General features: G+C 35.0%; 1 protein-coding gene across 1 annotated transcript in view; it reads left to right on the forward strand.

The window, feature by feature from the left end:
* The first annotated feature begins 539 nt into the window (after positions 1 to 539).
* Positions 540 to 23012, forward strand: part of LOC150100659 (death-associated protein kinase 1-like) — a 441829-nt gene continuing 419356 nt past the window's right edge. The window contains exons 1-2 of the mRNA XM_090401850.1: positions 540 to 599; positions 18886 to 18999. Coding sequence (XP_090257976.1) covers positions 540 to 599; positions 18886 to 18999 — 174 coding nt within the window. The remainder of the gene's footprint in view (positions 600 to 18885; positions 19000 to 23012) is intronic.

Here is a 23012-nt window from a genome sequence, read left to right on the forward strand (position 1 = left end):
TTTTTTAATAAGGAATGTAGGTGATCTGAAAGAATATGGGTTCAAATCTTTTCTTATAAGGAGACAAGAAAGCAAATAGTTTTATTGTGTAGTGGGCGGATGCTGTTCATTCATGCTCAATTCTTCAAGCCCGTGTTTTGCATTAAGTTTTTATCTGTTTAGCATTAGATGATAGAACGAGTCTAGCTCCTCTATTTATAAGCTGTATTCTTTTCTTGAATAAATCCCACTATTTGTTTAGCTTAGTTTTCTTCAGTTTATTAATTTCTCATCTTTTTAATACAATGTTATCCTGAGGAAATCATGTGATATGATAGAACATATTCCTAATATCATCAAGAAATAATTTTTATTTTTGATACTGTGTCTTGTGCAAATTTAATTAAACGTGAATGTATATTCAGATTGTTTTGAAATAAAAGAGTGTTTAAACTATGTTTAATTATTTATAGTCATTATTTTATTTTTATTTTTTATTTTAAACAGTGAACAGTTCATTCTGATACTTACTCATTATAAAGAAAAAAAAATGAGTTGATATGGCAACTTATTTGTGCAGTGATGAAAATACTTCCCAACCTGGATGTAAAGATGAATTAGTAAGTTTTTTAATTCACTAAAACATAAATGTTTTTAATTTTTCTAAGCATTAGATGTCATTTAAATGTATACTAAGTACTTTTGTTACCATAATAAAACGTCTTCTTGTTATGACAGATGCATTTTTTTAATAGCTACTTTTTCTTTGATATGATATTTGACAAAACAGTAGATGAAAAAAAAGATTTGTCTTTCAGGATAAAGAATGAACAGAACAGAACTGCTTTGGATATGAAAAGTAATCATGCAAGGGAGTTAGATGGTGGTGGTTGTAGGAATGAATGATTCGGTTGGGCATAGAGAGAATGTGAGGATGGATATCAGGATATTATTGAGGGACAATGGTGTGGTAGGAAGGATAGTTGGTTTTGCCCAGCTATGACAATGATGAGCCAAGCTACTAAGCAAAAATCATGAATGTTATGCCAGTAGAGCAGTGTGGGGAGAAAGAAGTGCAGTTTGTTGATGTGTGGAATGCATTTGAGGACAAATGGAATTGTATAAAAGAGATGGAGTGCATTTAAATAGCTTTGGCATGAATCAACTGGAGAGATGTCTAGAATCAAGTGTAAGGGTACAAGGAATTACAGGAAGTTGGAGGTGATGTAAATGAACACAAGAATGGAACAGGTGAGACTGAAGTGTTTCTGAATGGAGAAGAGAATAGTGTGAAAGATAAGAATGTGAGAAGGAATAGAAGCTGGACAGGGAAATAGGGTGGAGGAGAATCAGGTGGTCAGGGAGACATCATGTAAGGAGAGTGGATTCTGGATGCAATAATGAATTCATGCATGGGGATAGTCACCATAGGAATGAAATGGCCTGGGATTTACTTGAGTGGAGTAATTGAGTCTGCAGATGTATGGAGTTAAGGGTTATAAAGATAAACAGACAAAACAAGTGTTGAGAAGTTGCAGTTAAGCAGGGGGGTGGCATGAGTAGTACTGGTTATAGAGCAAGAAATGAATTGTTAATGTTATTTATGAATTACAGGAGTATTAGAAATAAGGGATATGGAATAGTTGTATTGCTTGAGTTTATTTACCTGAAAATAGTTGGAATAACTGAAACATGGTTTGATGAGAATCATTCTTATGAGAATATAAGTAGAAGGATAGAGGAAGGGGAAAATGCTGTTGTGATAGTAGGGGAATTATGTCTGCACAAGGTGAAAATAGTGGCCATGGTTTTAAGCAGTGCGATATGAGAGGTTGAAGTTGATGGGTAGGATGTAACTGTAGGCCAGGGAATGGAGAGGGTGGTGATGAAATAAACAAGGGAAGAGTGATCATTATGGGCAATTTTAATTATCTTAATATTGATTGGAATGAAGAGATAGCATCAGGGAATTAGGAGAATGAATTTTTTGAGGGACAGCTATCTTAGGCAATATGCAAACAGCACACAAGGAAAGATCTCAGATATGTATCATCAGAGTATGTGATTATGAATGGAGTGTCTAATTTTTCTCCAGTTGGCAAGAGTGACCATTAAGATGATTAATCGGGTAGTGGCCAATCATGTGAGAGTTTCTATAAGGAAACAGTGCTTATGAAAAACTTAGGAGAGAAATTGGTGCAGCATTAAAAGAGGAGTTGAGTGAAAAGGAAACAGGTGTTGCTTGGACAATGATTAATAGATATTTAACTGCGGCAGTCTCTGAATGCATTCCAAATGTGAAAAGGCTAAATACAGTACGATTAAAATCAACGACCGAAGAAATGTTAATCATGCAATCTGGAAAAAGAAGGCCTTATGGAGGCACTACAAGATACAAGTAACAGTCAGTTATACTAAGATTACAAAGAGCAGGCCAGTAAGGTGACTTGGTTGGTAAAGTAATAAAAGTGTAATATGAGCAGAAATTAGTTAATCAAAAAGGTGAGTTCTTTTAATGTGGCAAATAGAAGAAAGAGTGATTATAGAAGATGATGTTAATGGATTAAACTGATAGATTGGTAACTGCTGTAGAGAATATAGTTCAGCTATTTCATCTTCATGATATCAAAATTATTTGGAACTTGAGTGTAGAGGATATGGTGGAGGAGGAGGGACTGATAGCAGCAAGCAGGAAGTATGGCAGGAATTAAGTAAGTGATGTTAATAAGGCAGTAGGACAAGACACATGGTGACACATTCAAGACAAAAATTATTCCCTTGAGTATGACTTCAACCTTGGCATACCTGTTTAACATGAGTCTTGCAACAGGGTAAGTAAAAAAGGAATTTTTTAAAAATTATTTATTATTATTATTAGTTTTTAATATCAGCCCCACACGCAAGAGGCCATAAGACCTATAACATGATAGTGCTATGTGTGTGGGCAGATGTTGGAAAGAAGAAAGGAATTTCTTGATGTGTTTTTTTGAAGACCTGATAGTTTTAATCATTGATAAAACAGTATTGGGAAGACTGTTCCAAAGATGGCGGAGGAGAAGGATGATGACAAGTTGGTTTGATAAGTTTGGAGCTAAACTGTATATGGGTGTTTAATAGCAGTTGCTCATGTTCGTATACATTATTATTATTAATAATAATACCAGACCTCCATGGAGTCAAAGGACTCATTGCAGGAGGCATGCACTGTTACCCACAAAGCCCATCAAACCCATTATGCTTTATACTTTAAATTCATTCAGTGTATCTGCATTCACCACAGTCAAGCAATGCATTCCACTCACCCACCACTCTCCATGCAAAAAACTTGCTCCTTTGCACTTCCCCCAGCTTTCAGGGACTTTCCCTTATTCTACCCCCCCCCCTTTCTTCTCCCATTCTATAAAACATTTCTTCCATATTAATCTGGTAACAACCCTTTACCAATTTAAATGTCTTGATCATATCCCCCTCTCCTCTTCCTATTCACAAGGCTTTGAAAACTGCATTCCCTCAATCTGTCCTCATATCCCACATCCCAAAGATCAGTTATCACCATTGTCCGCCTTCTCTGGACCCTTTCTAGTATATATATCCTGATCACCATGAAAATCAGGAAACCAAATATGTGCACTGAGGTCTGATCAAGGCCTTATACAATGGAATCAGAACCTCTTTATTTCTGAGTTAAGGTTCTCTGCATCATTGTCATAATCTGATGTGATGCCTTCACAACTTGTGCACTTTGTGCCCCTGAACTTCAGATCCTTGTCCACCACCACTCCAAGGTCTCCTCATCAAGTGTATACTTTGCATTCTATTGTTGCCTACTAAATTTCAAACCTTATACTTTGAAACAATTCCATACTGTTGCCTACTCATACAATCTATTGAAGTCCTCCTGTATGTAAGGCCACAACATCTGCTTAATTCCTCACTCTCCCCAGTTTGGAATCATCTGCAAACAGTTGTACATCACCAGTTAAACCTATCCAAATAACATTAAGATACGAATTAAATCACAGTGGTCCCTAAACAGACCTGTGTAGCACACCACTAGTGACTTTCCTCTTGCAAGATAGTATTCCCCCATACAAAACTTGCTGATACCTATCTGATAGCCAGCTATCTATCCAACTCACTAGTTGTTATCCAATCCCATCTGCTTCAGTTTAGTGACCAACTTATGGTATGGCAAGATCTATCAAAAGCAATTCTATATTATTTTTGACATTATATATAATCATATAAACAATATATATAATTAGATAAAATAAAAAGATCTCAAAGATGAATTATCCCATATATCAAAAATCCTAATAGACAATAGTTATCCAAAAATACTGATGCATAAGATTCTTTTCTGTGACCCCTCCCCCCCACAACAACAATCTGAGGAAACATGTTACAAATCCACCATTGCCATTCCTTATGCTGGGACAGTTTCTAAAAAGATTGCTACACTCCTCAAGCCACACAAAATATGTGTGACTTTTAAACCTTTAAAGACTATATCTGCCACTTTTTAAGATCTCCGAAAGACAGTTATGCCTTCTTCAAATATGCTGGTGTCTACAACATCCCCTGTTCATGTGGATTAAATTGCATTCTTCAGACCTCAAGGTTTGGAAATAAGAAAAAGAGAACATGTCGAAGATGTAAACAACAACCGAGAAGACAACTCTGGGTTAGCCCTTCGTTTCTCGAGGACAAACCATACTGTCAAATGGGACAAAAGCTCCACACTCTATTTAAAGGAGGATTTCTGTCCCAAACATAAAAGAAGCTATAGCAGTCATCCATTCTAAACACAACCTCAGTAGAAATCAAGGATTAATTCTAGCTGATATTTGGAAGACCCTCATAAGATCATTAAACACACCAGAGTTAAATTTCACTGCTAATTACAGAATGTTCTTGCATAACAGCAGTTCATATCATACACGCTCCACACGTTCTTCTGTATTTGTAAAAAATACAATTGTATTCGGTTCATTCCTTCATGAACAGTTTAAGTTGTTTTGTATCTCTTTTATACACCCTGATGAAGCCAGACAGATAAGTTGGGAAAACTTGTTGGTGTTTTTTTACTAATATCAATTATTAAAATCCTTCGGCCAACATACAACCCAGGTTATGTTAATTTCTTACATCTATCAAAAGCTTATGCAAAACCTAAGTATACAATTATATATGCATCTCTCTTGTCCAATATATTTGTCACCTTGTTATAGTACATAAGGAAGTTAGTAAAATACAACCTCCCTTTAACAAATCTATGCTAACAAGCATAAATTTATATCCTATCTCTCACCAACCTCTCCGATACCGTAACTACTGTATCGGAGAGGTTGGTGAGATATACAGATTGACCTATAATTTGTTGCCTTAGTCTTGTCACCAGCTTTGCGAAATGGAACAGTTTTGCCTTCCTTCCACTTCTTTGGGGACTTCTGCTGTTGCAAGGCTTGTTAAACAGGTAGGCCAAGGCTGATGCTAACTCCTTGGAACATTCCCTTAAGACAGGTGGTGGGTGAAATGTCAAGTCCGCTTGCCTTATTAACATCTAGCTTACTTAATTGCTCATATACCTCTTAAGAGATTCGCTCACCATTCAATCTTTCATTTCTTTCTCTACACTTGAGCTTCTGATTTCACACTGAGGGTGAAACACCTTGATGAACTGCTCACTGAATACCTCATCTAAGGCCTCTGCAGCAGTTACCATTCTCCCACTTTCCTCCATTAACATCATCTTACCATGTTCTTTTTCTACTTGCCGTATATCATCACAAAAAAAAAAAACCTCCTGAGGGTTTTTCTTGTCCTGATTTACTAATTGCTGCTCGTTACCAACTGAGTCACTCTCCTGAAATGCTCTTTATACTCTTTGTGCAACTGATTATTACTATTATTTATCTCATGTTGCTTCCAAAGTGCCTTCTTCCAGATTTCATGCTTAATCCCCTCATTCATCCATTTTTCCCTTACCTTATTCAGCCTTTTGACCTTTGGAATTCATTCACACATTAATACTGTTTGTGTATTTCTTTGTCAGTTCCCAAACAGCATTTCTTTCCTTACTGCTCAACTTCTTATTTCTTGCTATAGCTCCAAGCTGTCTCCTAAGCTTGTCATATTCAGCACATATATCTTTTTTTTCCACATATATCCTTTCTTCATATAAATCTTCATATGGCTAGTCCCAACCCAGGTGATCGCTTCATGGTCACTCTCACCAACTGGAGGGAAGTATGAAACTCCACTCACAATTACATCCTTTGATGAAATGATCAGATCTAAAACTCTCAATCCTTGTGTACCCTCCTTTACATACAGCCTGAGATAGTTGTCTCAAGAACTGGAGAAATTCATTTTCCTCATTCCCAATTGCCGTCTCTTCATTTCAGTCTCTACCACTATAAGAGGGAAGCGGAAGAATGCTAGTGACCAGTTTAGTGAAGCAGTCCCCATGGAAATACTTATAGAGAAGACATAATGCAGCAATAGAGTGTCTGTAGGAAAGCAGAATTAATTGGAATGACCAATTGTATTCCAAAAATTCCTTTGCAGAAATAGAGACAAATAGAGGAAAATGCAGTGGGCCCTCCACTATCTCTAACTCTGGAAAACTTTTCTTTACAACATTTTGAGTAAAAAAATTCTGACCTAAATGATAAAACCTTCTGTCTGAAAATATATGAATGAAATGTTTGTATCTGGAAGAACTTACATCAAGAATAAGAAGTCTTCTTCCAAAAAATGAATAATTTCCACTTTAGTATCAAATTCACTTTGGAAATAGAATCAATGTGGAAAATGATTGTGTCTGGAGAAAGTATCTAAAAAAACGATTTAGTGTCTGGAGAAAGTAAGAGAGGGTCATCAGTTTGCCAATTGATATCCTGTAAAACGAGAGAAAAAATGGTTTATAACTACTTCTGTCTACTGCAAACCTACTTTCTGTGGCTGCTATATTCCTCAGACATTAGTTTACCATGCTTTGGAAAAATACAGTATTATTAGATCATTACTACCAAGAGCCCACATAATCTGCTCTTCAGCAGCATTTTTTCAGGATAAAAATTGAACCACCAAACAAAAACCTCTTCTTTGTCTGGTTTAATCCAAGAATTATAAAGAAAATCAACTGTTTTTTCTCCCAATGTTATAAGAAGAGATAACTTTCATAGAATATCTATTCTTTATATTCTGGGAATCTGATTATGCTATGTGTATCCTAAAGAAATTCCATCTTTCAATATAAACTCATATCGATCAAATCAAGTTCCTTTTGCCTTCTTCAAAACGTAAAGTACAACTTCTATTGCTGCCTTTTTATCAAATTCACTGTAACTTATCCTGTTTTGTGCCAACTGCTCACCCCATCACAAAATGTATTTCTGAACACCAGTCCTGTAATGAATCAAATAAACATCATAAATCTAGGCTTGCGGAGCATGGAATTGATAACACTAGAAATAGGATCCTTTGGAATAATGCAAAGTTTATATACAAAAGTACTTGCAGATTTGAACATATTTGCAAAGAAAATGCGGAAGTTCATCATCCAAATCTCAATATTAATTATGGATTTTCTATGCCAGAAATATAGGAAATTAACATTAAATTTTTTTTTTTTTATTTCCTAATTTACCGTAAATGTGAATTGTTTACACATTTACCTACTCTGCACAGCAAAGAGTACCAGCACTGATTGTTTTACAAAATAACACTGTATATAATATTTATACATACATATACATACACAGGCAGTTTTACAAGTTCTCTCTTTTTTTTTAAGTATCAATAAAATCAAATAAAAATGTAAGTATTAACTGAAATAAATAGATACTAAACATTCATATATATAGCATTTCAGATCACATGCATAGATAATATACAATACAGTACTACTGTGCTCAGTTAATTGTACAATACTCCATCCTCAGTTTATTGATAATTTTGTAGGATTTCAAGAATTAACAGAAATTATACAAAATTAAACAGAAGTGCTTGTTAATATTGCTAATGAATTGCAGCTTGAGGTTTCTACAACTGATGTTGCTGATCTGTTTCACTTTATGGTTACTCTCTCCAACCGGGGAAGATTAAACACTCTGTTCAAAATCACATCATTTATATAACCAGATCTAAGACTCTTAACCCTCATGTGCCTTCCGTTACTTGTTGCCTAAGATTGTTGTCTCTTAAGAACTCAAGAAATTCATTCTCCTTATTCCCTGATGCTATCTCTTCATTCCGAGCAATATTGCTGTAATTGAAATCACCCATAATGATCACCCTTCACTTACTCGCTAAGCCAAGTTCTCTATACATTTCATTGTCTCCACCCACCACAAAATTCCCCGGCCTGTAGCAACACCAAACCAAATATTCCATTCTATCAACCTCCACCACACACACCACACTCTTACCAAACCACTTCCACTTTTTCTCTGCTTCCATTTCAACCTTGCATGGACATCTAAATATGTTTCACTTATTCCAACTATTTTTGGGCAAATAAACTCGATTGGTGAAAATTTTGTCTCTCTTATTTCTGATACTCGTAGCATTCATAAATAAGCATAACAATTCATTTCTTGGTCTATAATCAGTTCTACCCATGCTGTCCCTATCTGTGACTTCTCCACACTTGCTCCTGTCTACCTGTCTTAACCCTTTGTTCCATATATCCCCCGACTCAAAAACAGGAGATGGGGGGAACCCCACACGAATAAAAAAAAAAAAATTGGTCTTATATCTAATCCACTCTCATTATTGCCTGAATATGGCATCTTGTAGTTGTTATTCACAAGAACATCACCTGTTTTTGTCTTCTTAGTTTTAGTATTTCCAGTGATGTTGATGTGATACTTTTTCTGCCAGTTACAGAAATTGCATATCTTTATTACTATATGATAAATTTTTTTTGCCCAGTTAAAGTCTTTCATAATGATCGCTGTTTTCGTGCTTGCTTAACTAATTTGCCTAAACATTTCCCATTCATCACTCTGTGTGTTCTATGGCTTATAGCAACATCTCACTGAATGCCATATCCTGTTCACCTGTACTTCACATCATCATTTCCCTTCCATTTCACTACCCAAAAGAGCACAACTCGTCACTTATAATAAGTAAAACTCCACTATCATTATCTTATTTGTATCCTTTGCATTATGCCAAAATATGCTCTTCCATTTTATTCCTGTCAGGACATTATCTCCTATGCCACAAACTCATTCCCTTTATTTCAGATACTCCAGACATTTGACTGTAAAAAACATGAAAAGCATTGACACCATTTCCATTATTCCCCATACCTATACCTCTTCCTAGATTCTACTTTTCTCTTCAGTATACTTAGTCTTCAGCTCTCATATGAGGTTATCCCTGCTTCCTTTCACTCTTGCAACTATAGGAGGACCTCCCCTCTCTAAATGTCTTTATTCTTCCATGTTCAAATGCAACTCATCTATTGTTTAGCACTTGTCTGTCATCAGACAGATGAGCTGCATTCGAACATGGAAGCTAAATATGCACATATTCCAGACCTCTTGTCTTGCATATTTTTGCTATCATGTCACTCATTATTGCTATTCTTCTCACTCAACTGAGAAGAATAGCCATTTTTTTACTGCCTGATTTGTGATATCCCCAGGTCATTTGACAGCCATCACCATCATCTCATCGATATTGTAACTTTGCTTTATTGCTATAGTCACACTCTGTTGTTGAAGTAAACGCCTCTCTAATATCCCTATCTCAAATCACTGAATCTGTATACATTATATGCCTCAGCTCTATTCATGCAGATAATTAACTCAACTGTTTATCATAATTCTTTAATATGTAGTTATGATAATAAGTTCTATTCTAGAGCTGTTTTTGTTTTGTGTCATATTTGTTATTCATTATGTTTATGTTATCCACGTTTGATTTTAAGCCAATATTCTTATGATATTTTAAACCTTTATTTTTTTACCATTTTAAAAATTACTGTTAGATTCTCATCAGAGACCAGGTAGAAACCTGGTCTCTGATGAGAATCTAACAGTTTGACACAGCTGCCAGACCAGTGAAACCTAAAGCACTAATAAAAGGCAAATATATGGATTGAGTTAATAGCTTTTAAGTGGTGCAAACCAAGGCAACTCCCATGCCGAAGGTGATATTCTCATAAGCAATGAGGAAAATATTAATCCTGAGATATAAAATTAAAATAGATATACTATATCCTCTAGATAAATAACTTATTTTGCAGCCTTTTAGGCTCTTATTTTAGTAACCAATATTTTTTATTTGCTTTCTACAGTTTTTGCAACACTATTTCTAACTGTTCTAGAGAGGTGGAAATTATTATGCCATCTCTGAATTTCAGATTAGAAAGATTTGTCCATCTGTCTTTATTCCTGTTGTTTTTTACTTTAAGATTTTGAACATTTGCTGAAAATTATCTGCTGTAATAAAAAACAAAGATGTGTATGTGCGTACTTGCGTGCTGTAATAAAAAAAATAAATATATATATATATATAGTTTCAAGTAGAGTTATGTGGGCAAACTTCAAAAGTGGGGAAATGGACAATGAAACTTATTTGTGCCTTATGGTCCCACAGAAGAGTCTCCTAAGGAAGAAGTAGAGGAATTTTTTGAGTTACTAGAGCATGCAGCTGACATAGAATATGGAAGAAGTTGTACTTGTTGGAGATCTAAACAGCAGAGTAGGAAGTGTATCCCACCAGGTATATAGAAATGTTTTGGGAAAATTTGGAGAAAAGGGCAAGTCTAGTAATAATGGTATTTGCTGGATTTCTGCTCATTAGTAACACAATGTTCCAACATAAAGTTGTGCATATTTTTCTATTCACATGGAGAGAATAGAAAAATAAGAAAAGCCTCATTGACTTATTGTTGACAGCAATATGTTGGTACAAGAGTATGTAGAGTATTTGAAGTGACAGTGACTTAGTTTCGAGTAGAATAAAACTGAATATCGCATTGAAAAGAACAGTATGTAAAAAAGTTTTTTAAAAATAAAGTTGAGCAGCTTTTACAGGTATACTGTGGATTCAGCTATACCAGCATTATTAAAGAAAGAATGAAACAGTTTGAAAATAAGAATCAAACCTTGTAGTTTCCAAACTCTAAAGAAAATTGAGTGATTCAGCCAGGGAGATATGAAGTTGTATGCTAGAATAGATGCCATGGATGACAAACAAAGTTAAAGAAGCAGTTGTGGAAAAGAAAAAAGCATACCAAAAGTTCCTAGTAAATAAGTCATCAGATGCCTTAAACGAATGCAGATAAAAATGTAAGCGAGCTAAGCTATGTATGAAAATAGTAAACAAGTCATGGGAAGATCTTAAGGTTCTGGAGGCTATTAAAAAATTTAGAAATGAAGAAAAGACTACTGTAAGAAGAATCAAAGATGATAAAGGTGACATGAAAACTGAAGTTAGGGATATCCTAGATGTCTGGAGTAATTACTTCAGAAGACTGTTGAATGAAACAAGCAGTGACAGAACTGGACAAGAAAATTTTCAAGAGGAATGCAAAAAGGAGTACATATCAGTACAGTCATCCCTCGACTTACATCCTTTCGAAGATACGTCCGTGATTCCATAAGGGAATAAATAACATTTTTGACTATATACAGCAATCCCTCGATTAGTGCACCTAATGCGTTCCTTAAAACAGGCGCATTAATCGAAAATGCACTAATCGAATATAATACCCTATGGGGAAAAGTATAATTCATTCCTTAAATTTCTTTTCAGAACCTTAATTTTTTTATAAAAGAATTAAGGTATGTCTCAGGGCCTAGTTAAAGGAAAACCATGAAGCTGAAAGACAAAATATATTCAGAATATAAATTTTATTATTCTACTTAACAAAGAATTAAGCTAACGTAGTTTGGCGGGCATTTTGTTTCTTTTTTTCATACAACCGACGGTATGGCCCTGTTGCCTCTTCTACTCTTCTGCAAATTTTACTGTTTCTCTCTTCATCAGGGTCAGCCTCTAAGCATTGCTGCTTAAAAACTTTGATTGTACGAAAAATATTTTCAAATTGTTTCTGTGAAATCTCTTTTGTCTGACTATCAGTGGTTAAATTTTCTTCATATTCTTCGGGATCTTCCCGCTGTGCATCTAAATTTAGCAGGTCGGAATCACTCAATTCTTCAGAATGAGATTTAATTATCTCTTGGACGTTATCATTGTCAATCTCATCAAAATCCACTTCATGCCTGATATTGGCAATTTCCTCAACAACATTATCCATTTTATTTGAAAAGCTTCCAAAATCTTTTGCACAATGTGGAAGAAGTGCTTCCAAATGGTTCGCATATTACTAGCAGTAATTTCATTCCAATATTGATGAATATTTTCAATAGCAGATTTAGCATTAAATTTCTTCCAGAAATAAGACTAATGTCATATAATTCTCACCAGATGTTGCTTCTATTGCCTGTTTAAACGTTCTTCTCAGGTAGTATGCCTTAAAGGTTGCGATAATCCCCTGGCCCATAGGTTGTATGGGAGAAGTTGTATTTGGCGGTAAAAATTTGGAACTTAGCTTAGCATACATGGAAGTAGTGTAGTATGATAACTAAATTATTTTATTTTATTCTGGTGAGTGATTTTTTAAAATAGTTAGCCATAAAAATGCATAGATAGAAAATTTTTAAAATCATAATTTTTAATTTTTGTAACAAATTATGTAACAAAAAAATATAACATTTATTTTTAAGATGTATATGGCGCACTAATCGAAAACACACTAATTGGGGCACACTAATCGAGGGATTACTATACTTTTGAGCAAGATGCGAGCGTAAAGTAAAAAGGTTTTTATTTAACAACAATGCATCATGCAACAGCACATTCAGTGGCAACCTACCTCAGCAGTCGGCACTTGGCTTCAACAGTTCGTCTGTTGATTTTGTGTTTGAAATATATGTTATTTGTGTATTTATCGTTAATTAGTTTGCGATATTTTGTGCAACATGACCCCTGCACATCCAATTAAAAAACCTAGTGAAGAATCACAGAAAAAGAGGCAAGCGATTGATCTTGAAATGAAGTTGCAAGTTATAATGTAGCATTAAGCTGGTAAGCCAGGCAGTGTGATCACACATGACTTCGGATGGTCTCATTCTACAGTGATGACCATTTTGAAAAATAAGGATAAAATCGTAGAGGCTGTGAAAGGATCTGCTTCCATTAAATTGACAATAGTGACAAATCAACGACAAGGTCATATTAGTGATTAGAAAAGCTACTTCCATCATGCATAGAGGACCTGAACCAAAGGCGCATACCCCTTAGCACTATGACCATAACTGCTAAGGCACTAAGTCTCTACAACATGTTGAAGGAGAAAGTAGGGTCTGATTACGACTACGAATTCAACGCTTCTTCCGGTTGGTTCATGAGATTCAAGCAGCGTTTTGCACTGCATAATGTGAAAATATATGGTGAATCCATAAGTCCCGATGAGAAGTCCCTAGCCGATAAGAAGTCTCTACTGTTAAGTCCCTAATCTCTATAACTCAGTTGATTTAATATATTGACTTACGTCCAAACTGACTTACATCCTTCTTAATGGAACGGAACCCTGACATAAGTCGAGGGATGACTGTACTTGAGGTAGAAAAAGCCATTAAAAATTGAAATGTGGAAAGGCAGCTGGAGTAGATGATATTCGACCAGAAATACTCAAATATAGAGGTATAAAAGTTTGCAGTAGCTACACTGCATAATTCAAGATGTCTTGTCAGAAGGTCAAATTCCAGATGATTCTATAAAAAAAGGGAATAAAGCTGAATGTGAGAATTACAGAGAAATTTCTCTACTAAGTCTTCCAGATGAGATTTATACAAGTATACTTAAAAAGTGGTTGAGAAAGATTGTGGAAGAGAAACTTGGAGAAGAACAAGCTGAGTTCAGACCAAACAGAGGTTATGAAGATACGATTTTCACTTTACGATAAATAGTTAAGAAATCATGGCAATATGACAAGGATCTGCACTTAATTTTTCTAGATGTCGAAAAGATATATGACAAGGTATACCCAGAAAAAAGCTTTTGAAAATACTACAATTATATGTTTTTGTCAGGGAAGGGCTGTTTGCCCTGGTTCCCTTGATAAAAAAAATGAGGGACATGTTTAAACAGGCAATGCCCTAGCCAACATGAAATTCTGCCATGTTGTATATCATTTTACATTGTGGTTTAAGCCACAATGTAAAATGATAGTACAAAGTGACAAAGTGGAATTTTGTCAGCTAAATTCCAAATTCCCACCCCATCCTCATTACTTTAGTATTTGGATAGATACCCAACAGGATGCACCATGAGAAGGTGAAGATTGGAGATTAGGTCAGAATTCCTAATCAGTTCTCCTCATTCTTACATGGCTACATGGAGGTCTCCTCCCAGTTATACGGCTTTTCCCCTTAAGCACACCCCGATGACTCTTAACAGCTGTAACAAATTTGGCATGAAAATTAGCATAAGACCAAGACTATGAAAATAGGCAGGAACATAGAAAAGTTCAGTTGCATTCTGAATAGAGAGCCTTTAGAAAAAGTAAAATATTTCAGCTATTTAGGCTCAGTGTTTAGTGAAGATAAGTTAAATCTGGAAATAGACAACAGTAAAGCTAATTTGATGGTGAACCTAGTTGAATAAATTTATATGGAATAAGAAAGAAATTAGCCAAAATGTATATGCAACTAGCAGTATATAGAACAGTGTTCAAATCAGTTTTAAGTTATGGATCTGAGAGTTCGAGTTAGAAATAAAGCATTTAATCAAAGATTAGAGACCAGAGATATGAGAGTTTTTAGAACAAAATAGGGACCTGAACTGGTGGCATCAATGGCAGAATCATATTAAAATGAAGATATTAGGAAGGAATTTCACATTGCTTGCATTCAAGAATATGTGAGCAGGGCTAATCAAAGTGTTATGGTCACCTGAATAGAATGGAAGAGGAAAGGTTAAGGTTTGCTGCTAAGATGGGCAGGAAAGAGACTGAGAGGATGATCAAGTTCTAAGTGGATTGATTCAATCAGAAATGCATTAGAAGAATGAAATGCTAGATACAACAATATTGGCATGCTGAGAAGTAGTAGGAATTTGGAGGAAAATTTTTGATAGGAGATTATTAATAATGTAAACTTAATCATGTAATGCTGTCATGTGTCATATTAGTTTGATGAACACCCTTTGAGGGTACATATCAGGAAATTGATGATGATGATAAAGCAAATATTCTGTGTATATTATGTATAATAAATTTAGTTTAATCCTTTATCCAAGTGTAAGCAATTTGCATCTGAAGTATCTTCAGGACTGAGGCAACTCGTAGTAAAGGTGGACCAAGCTCTCATCACTCCTTGTCTCAGTATCTCCCATAATGCAAAGCACATCTCCTTGCAGACATTTATAATGCTGTGCATTAAAGGAAGGGCCACTACCCAGACCAGTTTCGACCTTTATTGAGGTCTCGTCAGTGGAAGCCAGACCCAGAAGTGCTGATACTAAGGCAGAAGCAATGGAGAGGTCATGTTTACTTATACGAGTTGCCAAAAGGTGTACCACCTTATTATTAAATTACTCTGGATTTAGAGAAAGATGTTGGAAATTTATTTTCCACTTGGTTAGACTATAATAAATTTAGTTTCATTCTTTATCCAAGTGTAAGCAAACAAAGTAATTAAATAAGTAAACAAAGTAAAAAAGATTAATCCAGAGTAATTTAATAATAAGGTGGTACACCTTTTGGCAACTTGTATAAGTAAACATGACCTCTCCATTGCTTCTGTCTTAGTATCACCACTTCTGAGTCTGGCTCCCACTGACGAGACCTCAATAAAGGTTGAAACCAGTCTGGGTAGTGGCCCTTCCCTTAATGCACAGCATTATACATGTCCATAAGGAGGTGTGATTTGCATTATGGGAATTACTGAGGCAAGGAGTGATGAGAGCTTGGTCCACCTTTACTATGAGTTGCCTCAGTCCTGAAGATACTTCAGGCGCAAACTTTGTTTACTTACACTTGGATAAAGGATTAAACTAGATTTATTATAGTCTAACCAAGTGGAAAATAAACTTCCAACATCTTTCTCTAAATCCAGAGTATTTATGTAAAAATTCAAATAAAAACAAATTATATTTATTAATTATAAATTAGTAATTGTATATATACATGGTTAGATGAGGATGACATCCTGACAGGAATAGAGATAGAAAGGTATGATGTGTTTCGTGAGGATAGAAGGGGTAAAAAGGGAGGGGGAGTGCTATTGATGATAGAGAAAGAGTTATGTCCATACAAGGTAGAGATGCAAGAGGGAAATGGGGCCAGTGGTTTTGAGGCAGTATGGTGTGAGATAGAAGTGAATAGAATCAAATACTTGGTGGGATGTTGTTATAGACCTGGTAATGTCGATTGTGGTGATAGTGAAATGTATAGTCAAATAAGCCAAGCAAATAAGAAAAGGATGATCATTATGGGTGATTTTAATTATGGCAACATAGACTGGAATGAAGAGATAGCAACTGGAAGTAAAGAAAATGAGTTTCTTGAGTTTTTGAGGGATAACTACCTCAGATAGTATGTAACAGAGGGCACAAGAGGATTAAGGGTCTTGGATTTGGTCATCTCATCGGAGGATGTGATTATCAATGAGGTATCAAATCATCCACCAATTGGTGAAAGTGACCATGAGGTGATTACTTGGGTGGTTGCCAGCAGTGCAAGGGGGGTGATTATGAAGAGCTCAGGAGACAGCTTGCAGGTGTAGCATGGAATGAGGAGCTAGCTGGAAAAGAGATCAATGCAGCTTGGAGGATTTTCAAAAAATATTTAGTGGATGCAATGTCTAAATGTATACCACGGGTGAGAAGGTTAAATAAGGTAGGTGTGAGATGGATGAATAAAGAGATTAAGCATGCAATACACAGAAAAAGGGCATTGTGGAGGCAGCATAAGAGAAGTGGAAGTAACCAATTTCATGAGGTCTACAAAGACCAGGCAAGGAGGGTGACTTGGTTGGTGAGAGTAGCTAAAGAGAGGTATGAACAGTAGTTAGCTAATGAAGCTAAAAAGAATCCTAGGGAGTTCTTTCGATATGTAGCCAGCAAAAGAAAGAATGATTATGGAAGGATGACATTGATTGGAGGAAATGGTATAAAGACAGCTGTTGCAGAATGTGTGGTGGAGATACTTAATGAGCAGTTCATAAAGATCTTTCAATCTTGTGAATGTGACTTCATGGAGAGATTAAGAGCAGTTGATGATGGGGAGGAGAGACTGACTGTAAGTGAGCAAGAGGTGTTTGGGGAGTTGAGTAAACTAGATGTAAATAAGGCTGTGGGACTTGATAATATATCACCGCGTATTCTGAAGGAATGTGCCAGAGAGTTGACACCTGCCTTGACATATTTTTTTAATACGAGTCTTGCACTTGGTCAAGTCCCTAAAGAGTGGAAGGAGGGCAAGATTGTGCCACTTCATAAAGGAGGTGATCGAACTCAAGCATCAAACTATAGGCCTATCTATGTGTCAGGTGTTGTGGTTAAGTTGTTGGAGAAGCTTGTGAGAACTAGGATCCAGAGTTGGGTTTACAACAATGGTATAATCTTTACAGCATGGATTTGCTAAAGGGAGGTCGTGTTTTAGTAATCTACTTACTCATTACAATAAAGTGACTGCTTCCTTGGACAGAGGAGAAGGATACACAGTAATATACTTGGATTTCGCAAAAGCTTTTGATAGAGTACCTCATGATAAGTTGACAATCAAACTAGAGCAGATGGGGTTGGATATTAGATTAATGCATTGGATTGGAGACTGGCTATTTGATAGGTATCAACAAGTTGTGTATGGGGGTGCAATATCCAGGAAAAGGAAAGTCACTAGTGGAGTGCCTCAGGGATCTGTTGTAGGGCCATTACTATTTAACTTGTATATTAATGATATTGGCGAAGATTTGGATGGAGATATTCAGTTGTTTGCAGATGATGCAAAGTTGGGACGAACCATAAAGAGTAGTGAAGATGTTGTGGCCTTGCAAGAAGACTTGAATAAATTGAGTGATTGGTCAAGCAAATGGGAATGTGAGTTCAATGTTGCAAAATGTAAGGTTTTAAAATTTGGAAAACAAAAATGGGATGCAGAATTTATGCTTGGTGAGAATATATTGTTGGAAGTAGAGGAAATAAGAGATCTGGGAGTGATAGTGGATAAGGATCTAAAATTTAGGGGACACATCGCCAAAATTGTGAAGACAACACAAAGACTTCTGGGAATGATGAGGAGGACACTGACGTGTAGAAGTAGGGAGATTCTTGTTCCATTGTATAAGGCTTTGATTAGGCCACACATGGACTATTGTGCCCAGATTTGGTCACCTGGTTTTCAGGAGGATGAAGAGATGTTGGAAAGGGTCCAAAGGTGACTGACTAAGGTAGTTTCTGACCTCTGGAATGTCGAGTATGAGGAAAGATTGAAAAGATGTATGCAGAGTCTAGTGGAGAGAAGGAAGAGGGGAGATATGATAGAGATCTACAAGTTGGTAAGGGGTTGTTATAGGATCAATGGTGGAGAAGTTCTACAGAGAATAGTGGGAGATCAGGGGAGAACCAGAGGTCATCCCTGGAAACTGTATAAAGAGGATGTGAGTAGGGGAGTGAGAGGCAGGTTTTTTTCGTGCAGAGTTGTGAATGATTGGAATGCCTTGCCTGAGAGTGTGGTGTCTGCAAGGAGTTCGAATGTGTTTAAGACCCGGTATGATGAGATGTGTGTGAGATAAAAGGACCTCCTAGATGAGTCTTTGACTCCATGAGGTCTTGTTTAATAATAATAATAATAATATATATTTTTATTTCTTTTAGCAAGAACAAGAATGTACTGTGGATTCATTGTTCCATATTGTGGAAGAAGGCAATTTACCTGTTTTGGAAGATATTTTTTCTTCTCAAAATATTGATATAAATCAGGCTAACAAAGTATGTATTTATATGCATTTTTAATTAGAATGAATTCCATGTTATATGATAATATAAACTACATTCATGTGTGAAGGTCAAAAGAAATTCATATCTCTAAATGTATTTAAATATACGGAATTATTACAACTATAATATAATGATTATATGTACTGATATCATGAGTGAAATTATCTTTAGGCAAAACTAGTTAATTTTAACGTATGTTCTGAATACAAAAATTGATTTTTGTGTTCAGATCATACAAATGTAATGAAGGCAACTGCAGCAGTGAAGATGCCTTGACCCTACCATGTTCATACAAGATGGAGCACCACCTCACATTGGATTGCCGGTACAGGGAATGTTTCAAAAACACTTCACAGAACACAGAGTGATTAGTCATACATTTCCACAGCATGGCTATCTTGTTTGCCTGATCTCAACCTCTGTGACTTTTGGTTTTGGGGCCATCTGAAATCCTTGCTGTATGAAGGACATGTTCCTGATTTAGCAACCTTGAAAGACAGAATAACACAGCATGCGAGGCAAATCAATGCAGATCCATTGCATTTTGATATAGAAAATGTTATTCATAGAATGTAGTTTTTAGAACATCTGAAAGGAGGACATATTGAACCACATCTGTAACCTATACAAACATGAAAATTGATTTGTTGTGTCTCTTCTAGCCGTTACTGTTTAATTAATCCCAAACCACGTGCTTATTGCACCAAATGTCTCCTGTGGCAGAATTTTGTACTTTTTTTTTATCTTTTGTAAATCAAAATCCCCATGTCCCAGAGTGTACTTACACCAAGTTTGGTTGAATTTTGTCCGATACATTTTTCGCTACATGGCTCTGAACATCTCCTCTTTAATTATTGTCACCCTATCATCATCAGCCATTATTGATTCACTGCTAGATAAACGCCCTTCCAGACTTCAAGATTGTTTGTGAATGGCTTTTTTCCCCTTTTGTCGCTCTTGCAAATCTGACGATTTCATCAATCCATTGCGATTTTGATCAGTGTTATGATAATTTTTCCTCCAGAATCCAGTCTGGTACTTCTTTTGTACATCATTGGTCTTGTCTTTAAGTAGTATGTCTTCCCCCTCCCCTCCCCTACCAATTCAGATGTTTCATTCTTTCAAGAATGTCAGAGACTTTGGTTTGATTTCTTATCCATGTATTATTTTTGTGATCCACTCTTGTGATATCAAGCATACATCTTTCCATACTAAATTGTGTTGTTCTTAGTTTTTGAGTTTCCTTTACATGTGATGTCCATGTTTCACAGTTGTATAGCAAAATAGAGAGAATGCACTGGTTAAAAACATTTCTTTTTATGTATAGTGGTAACTGATTTTGAATGTTGACTAATTTTCTGAACATTTTCCACCCAAGCATTGTTCATCTTTTGACTTCTTCCATTGTATTTTGATCAGTTGATATTCTATTTTCCTAAGTATATGTAATGATTGTTATTGATTTTAAGTATTTCTGGTTGCACTTGGCTGTTGAATGTCAATTGTTCTTCTTTAGGTTTATCTTTAAGCTAGCTTTTTTTTGTTAGTGATTGATGTTCATAGATACTAGTCTATATTTAATATAGATTTAAAATGAAGATAAGTATGTCATCTGCAAAGCATAAATGGCTTAAATATCGCCCATTTATCTTCATACTTTATTCTTCCCATTTGGTAAGTTTGAATATTGCTTCTAAACATGCTGTGAATAGTTTTGGGGATATTGTGTCACCTTGTCTTATGCCTCTCTGCATTTCGACAGTGGAGATGTTTCCATAATATGAATTGGTGCTATTGTATTGGTGTATGTCGATTTCATGATTTCTATATATGGCTCTACATATAGTGCCTTAAGTATTGAACAAGTCTTTACCAAATCAGTGACTTTCTTTATAATCACTAAAACCAAAGCACAATGTGTGTGTGTGTGTGTGTGTGTGTGTGTGTGTGTGTGTAAAATAAAACAAAAACTAATGCCTATGCATTAGTTTTTGTTTTATTTTACAAATGCATGTAATCATCACTAAAATTCACCTGAAAAATATGTGTGGTTCAGTATAAATATATTTTATCTTCTTATAGAAGATTTAAAAAAAAAAAAATCAGTATCATGTCCCTGAGTACCTTTCATATATAAAAGCAATCATTAACAAAAAAAATAGAAAGATAGATCTCTAAAATAGAAATACTAGCAAAATGGAGAAAGGAAGTAAATAAGAAAAAAACAAGAAATAGAACAAGTATACAAAGTATATCTATTACAAAAAGAAAAACATTAGAATGGTGTATCGATCATGATTAACAGATTACATAAAAGAAACCCAAATCAGTGGATATATAGAAGAATGGAAAACTTTAATAAAGATAATCCATAAAGCAGCCTCTGAAGTCCTTGAAAGAAAAATAAAATATTAAAAAAGAAAAATATTAAAAATGTGGAACATGGATATAGAAAATGCAATAAAAGAAAAACAAATGGCATACAAATCATTCTTTCAAAACCATACAAAGGAAAAAACAGAAGAAATATACAAAAACAAAACAAATATAACTAAAACCATAGCCATAGTGCAGAAAACTCACAAGTCGTTTGGGACCAATTTATTAAACAAACAGAAGAAGGAAGATAAGTATAGCCTACAAAATATTAAAGATATTAAAAAATGAAGAAAGATATACAGCACAAATTAACATAATACAAGAGAAACAGTGGATAGAACAGTATAAGAATTTATGGTATGATCCAAATTTAAATAACAGAAAATAATAATGAAGAAATCAGTGCTGATATAGAAGCAATAAAATTGGAAGAACTAAAAGAAGCAATAAAGGTATCAGAAAATGGAAAATCAATCAGATTAGATGGCATACACATAGAGCTTTGGAGATGTGGTGGTGAACATTTACATCACAGATTCTTAAAATTAATAAATAACTGTTGGAGGAAAGTGTCACCTTGTCTTATGCCTCTCTGCATTTCGACAGTGGAGATGTTTCCATAATATGAATTGGTGCTATTGTATTGGTGTATGTCGATTTCATGATTTCTATATATGGCTCTACATATAGTGCCTTAAGTATTGAACAAGTCTTTACCAAATCAGTGACTTTCTTTATAATCACTAAAACCAAGCACAGTGTTTGTGTGTGTGTGTGTGTGTGTGTGTGTGTGTGTGTAAAATAAAACAGAAACTAAGGCATAAGACAAGGTGGTGAACATTTACATCACAGATTCTTAAAATTAATAAATAACTGTTGGAGGAAATGTGAGGTTCCCTCAGATTGGTTAAAAGCTAAGGTTATATCTATATTTAAGAAAGGAGACAGAGATGATCGTATAAATTACACAGGAATAAGTTTATTAAATACAGGTTACAAAATGTTCAGTAAAATTCTAATTGCAAACAATCTACTCTCAGAAGAACAAAATGGTTTCAAACATGAAAGATCATGTATAGACAATATTTATGTGTTAAAACAAATTATTGAAAAAAGATGATAATATAATTTAGAGACTCATGGCCTTTATAGATTATGAGAAAGCTTTTGATAAAATACACAGAGAAAAACTATGGAATATAATGAAAAAATAAGGATATCCATTACATTTGGTACAAACAATACAAAGTTTATATAAAGTTACAAAAATACAGTTAGGTGATAAATTAACAGAAGAGATTGAAATAAATCACGGTGTCAGACAGAGATGTAGCTTATCTCCAACTCCATTAAATATATATATTATCTATGATTCATAAAACAAGGTATCCAGTTAACCAGAAGAACTGTTACTAATACAATGTTGTATTCAGATGATCAGATTATATTACAAGACAATGAAGATGACCTTCAAAAATCAGTTTATGAATTAAACAAAATAAGCCAACAATATCTCCATAGTGCAGTTGGAAAAACAGTGGAACATTGCACCCTTTGATTTGAAAAGACCTGGGTTCGATTTTCATTGTGACAAGGGGGAACTCTTATATGAGCTTTTTCAATTG

This window comes from Typopeltis vanoorti, chromosome 12 (genome assembly GCF_054136105.1).
Source record: "Typopeltis vanoorti isolate ZY-2024b chromosome 12, IOZ_Tvanoo_1.0, whole genome shotgun sequence".
In the NCBI taxonomy this organism is placed as follows: domain Eukaryota; kingdom Metazoa; phylum Arthropoda; class Arachnida; order Uropygi; family Thelyphonidae; genus Typopeltis; species Typopeltis vanoorti.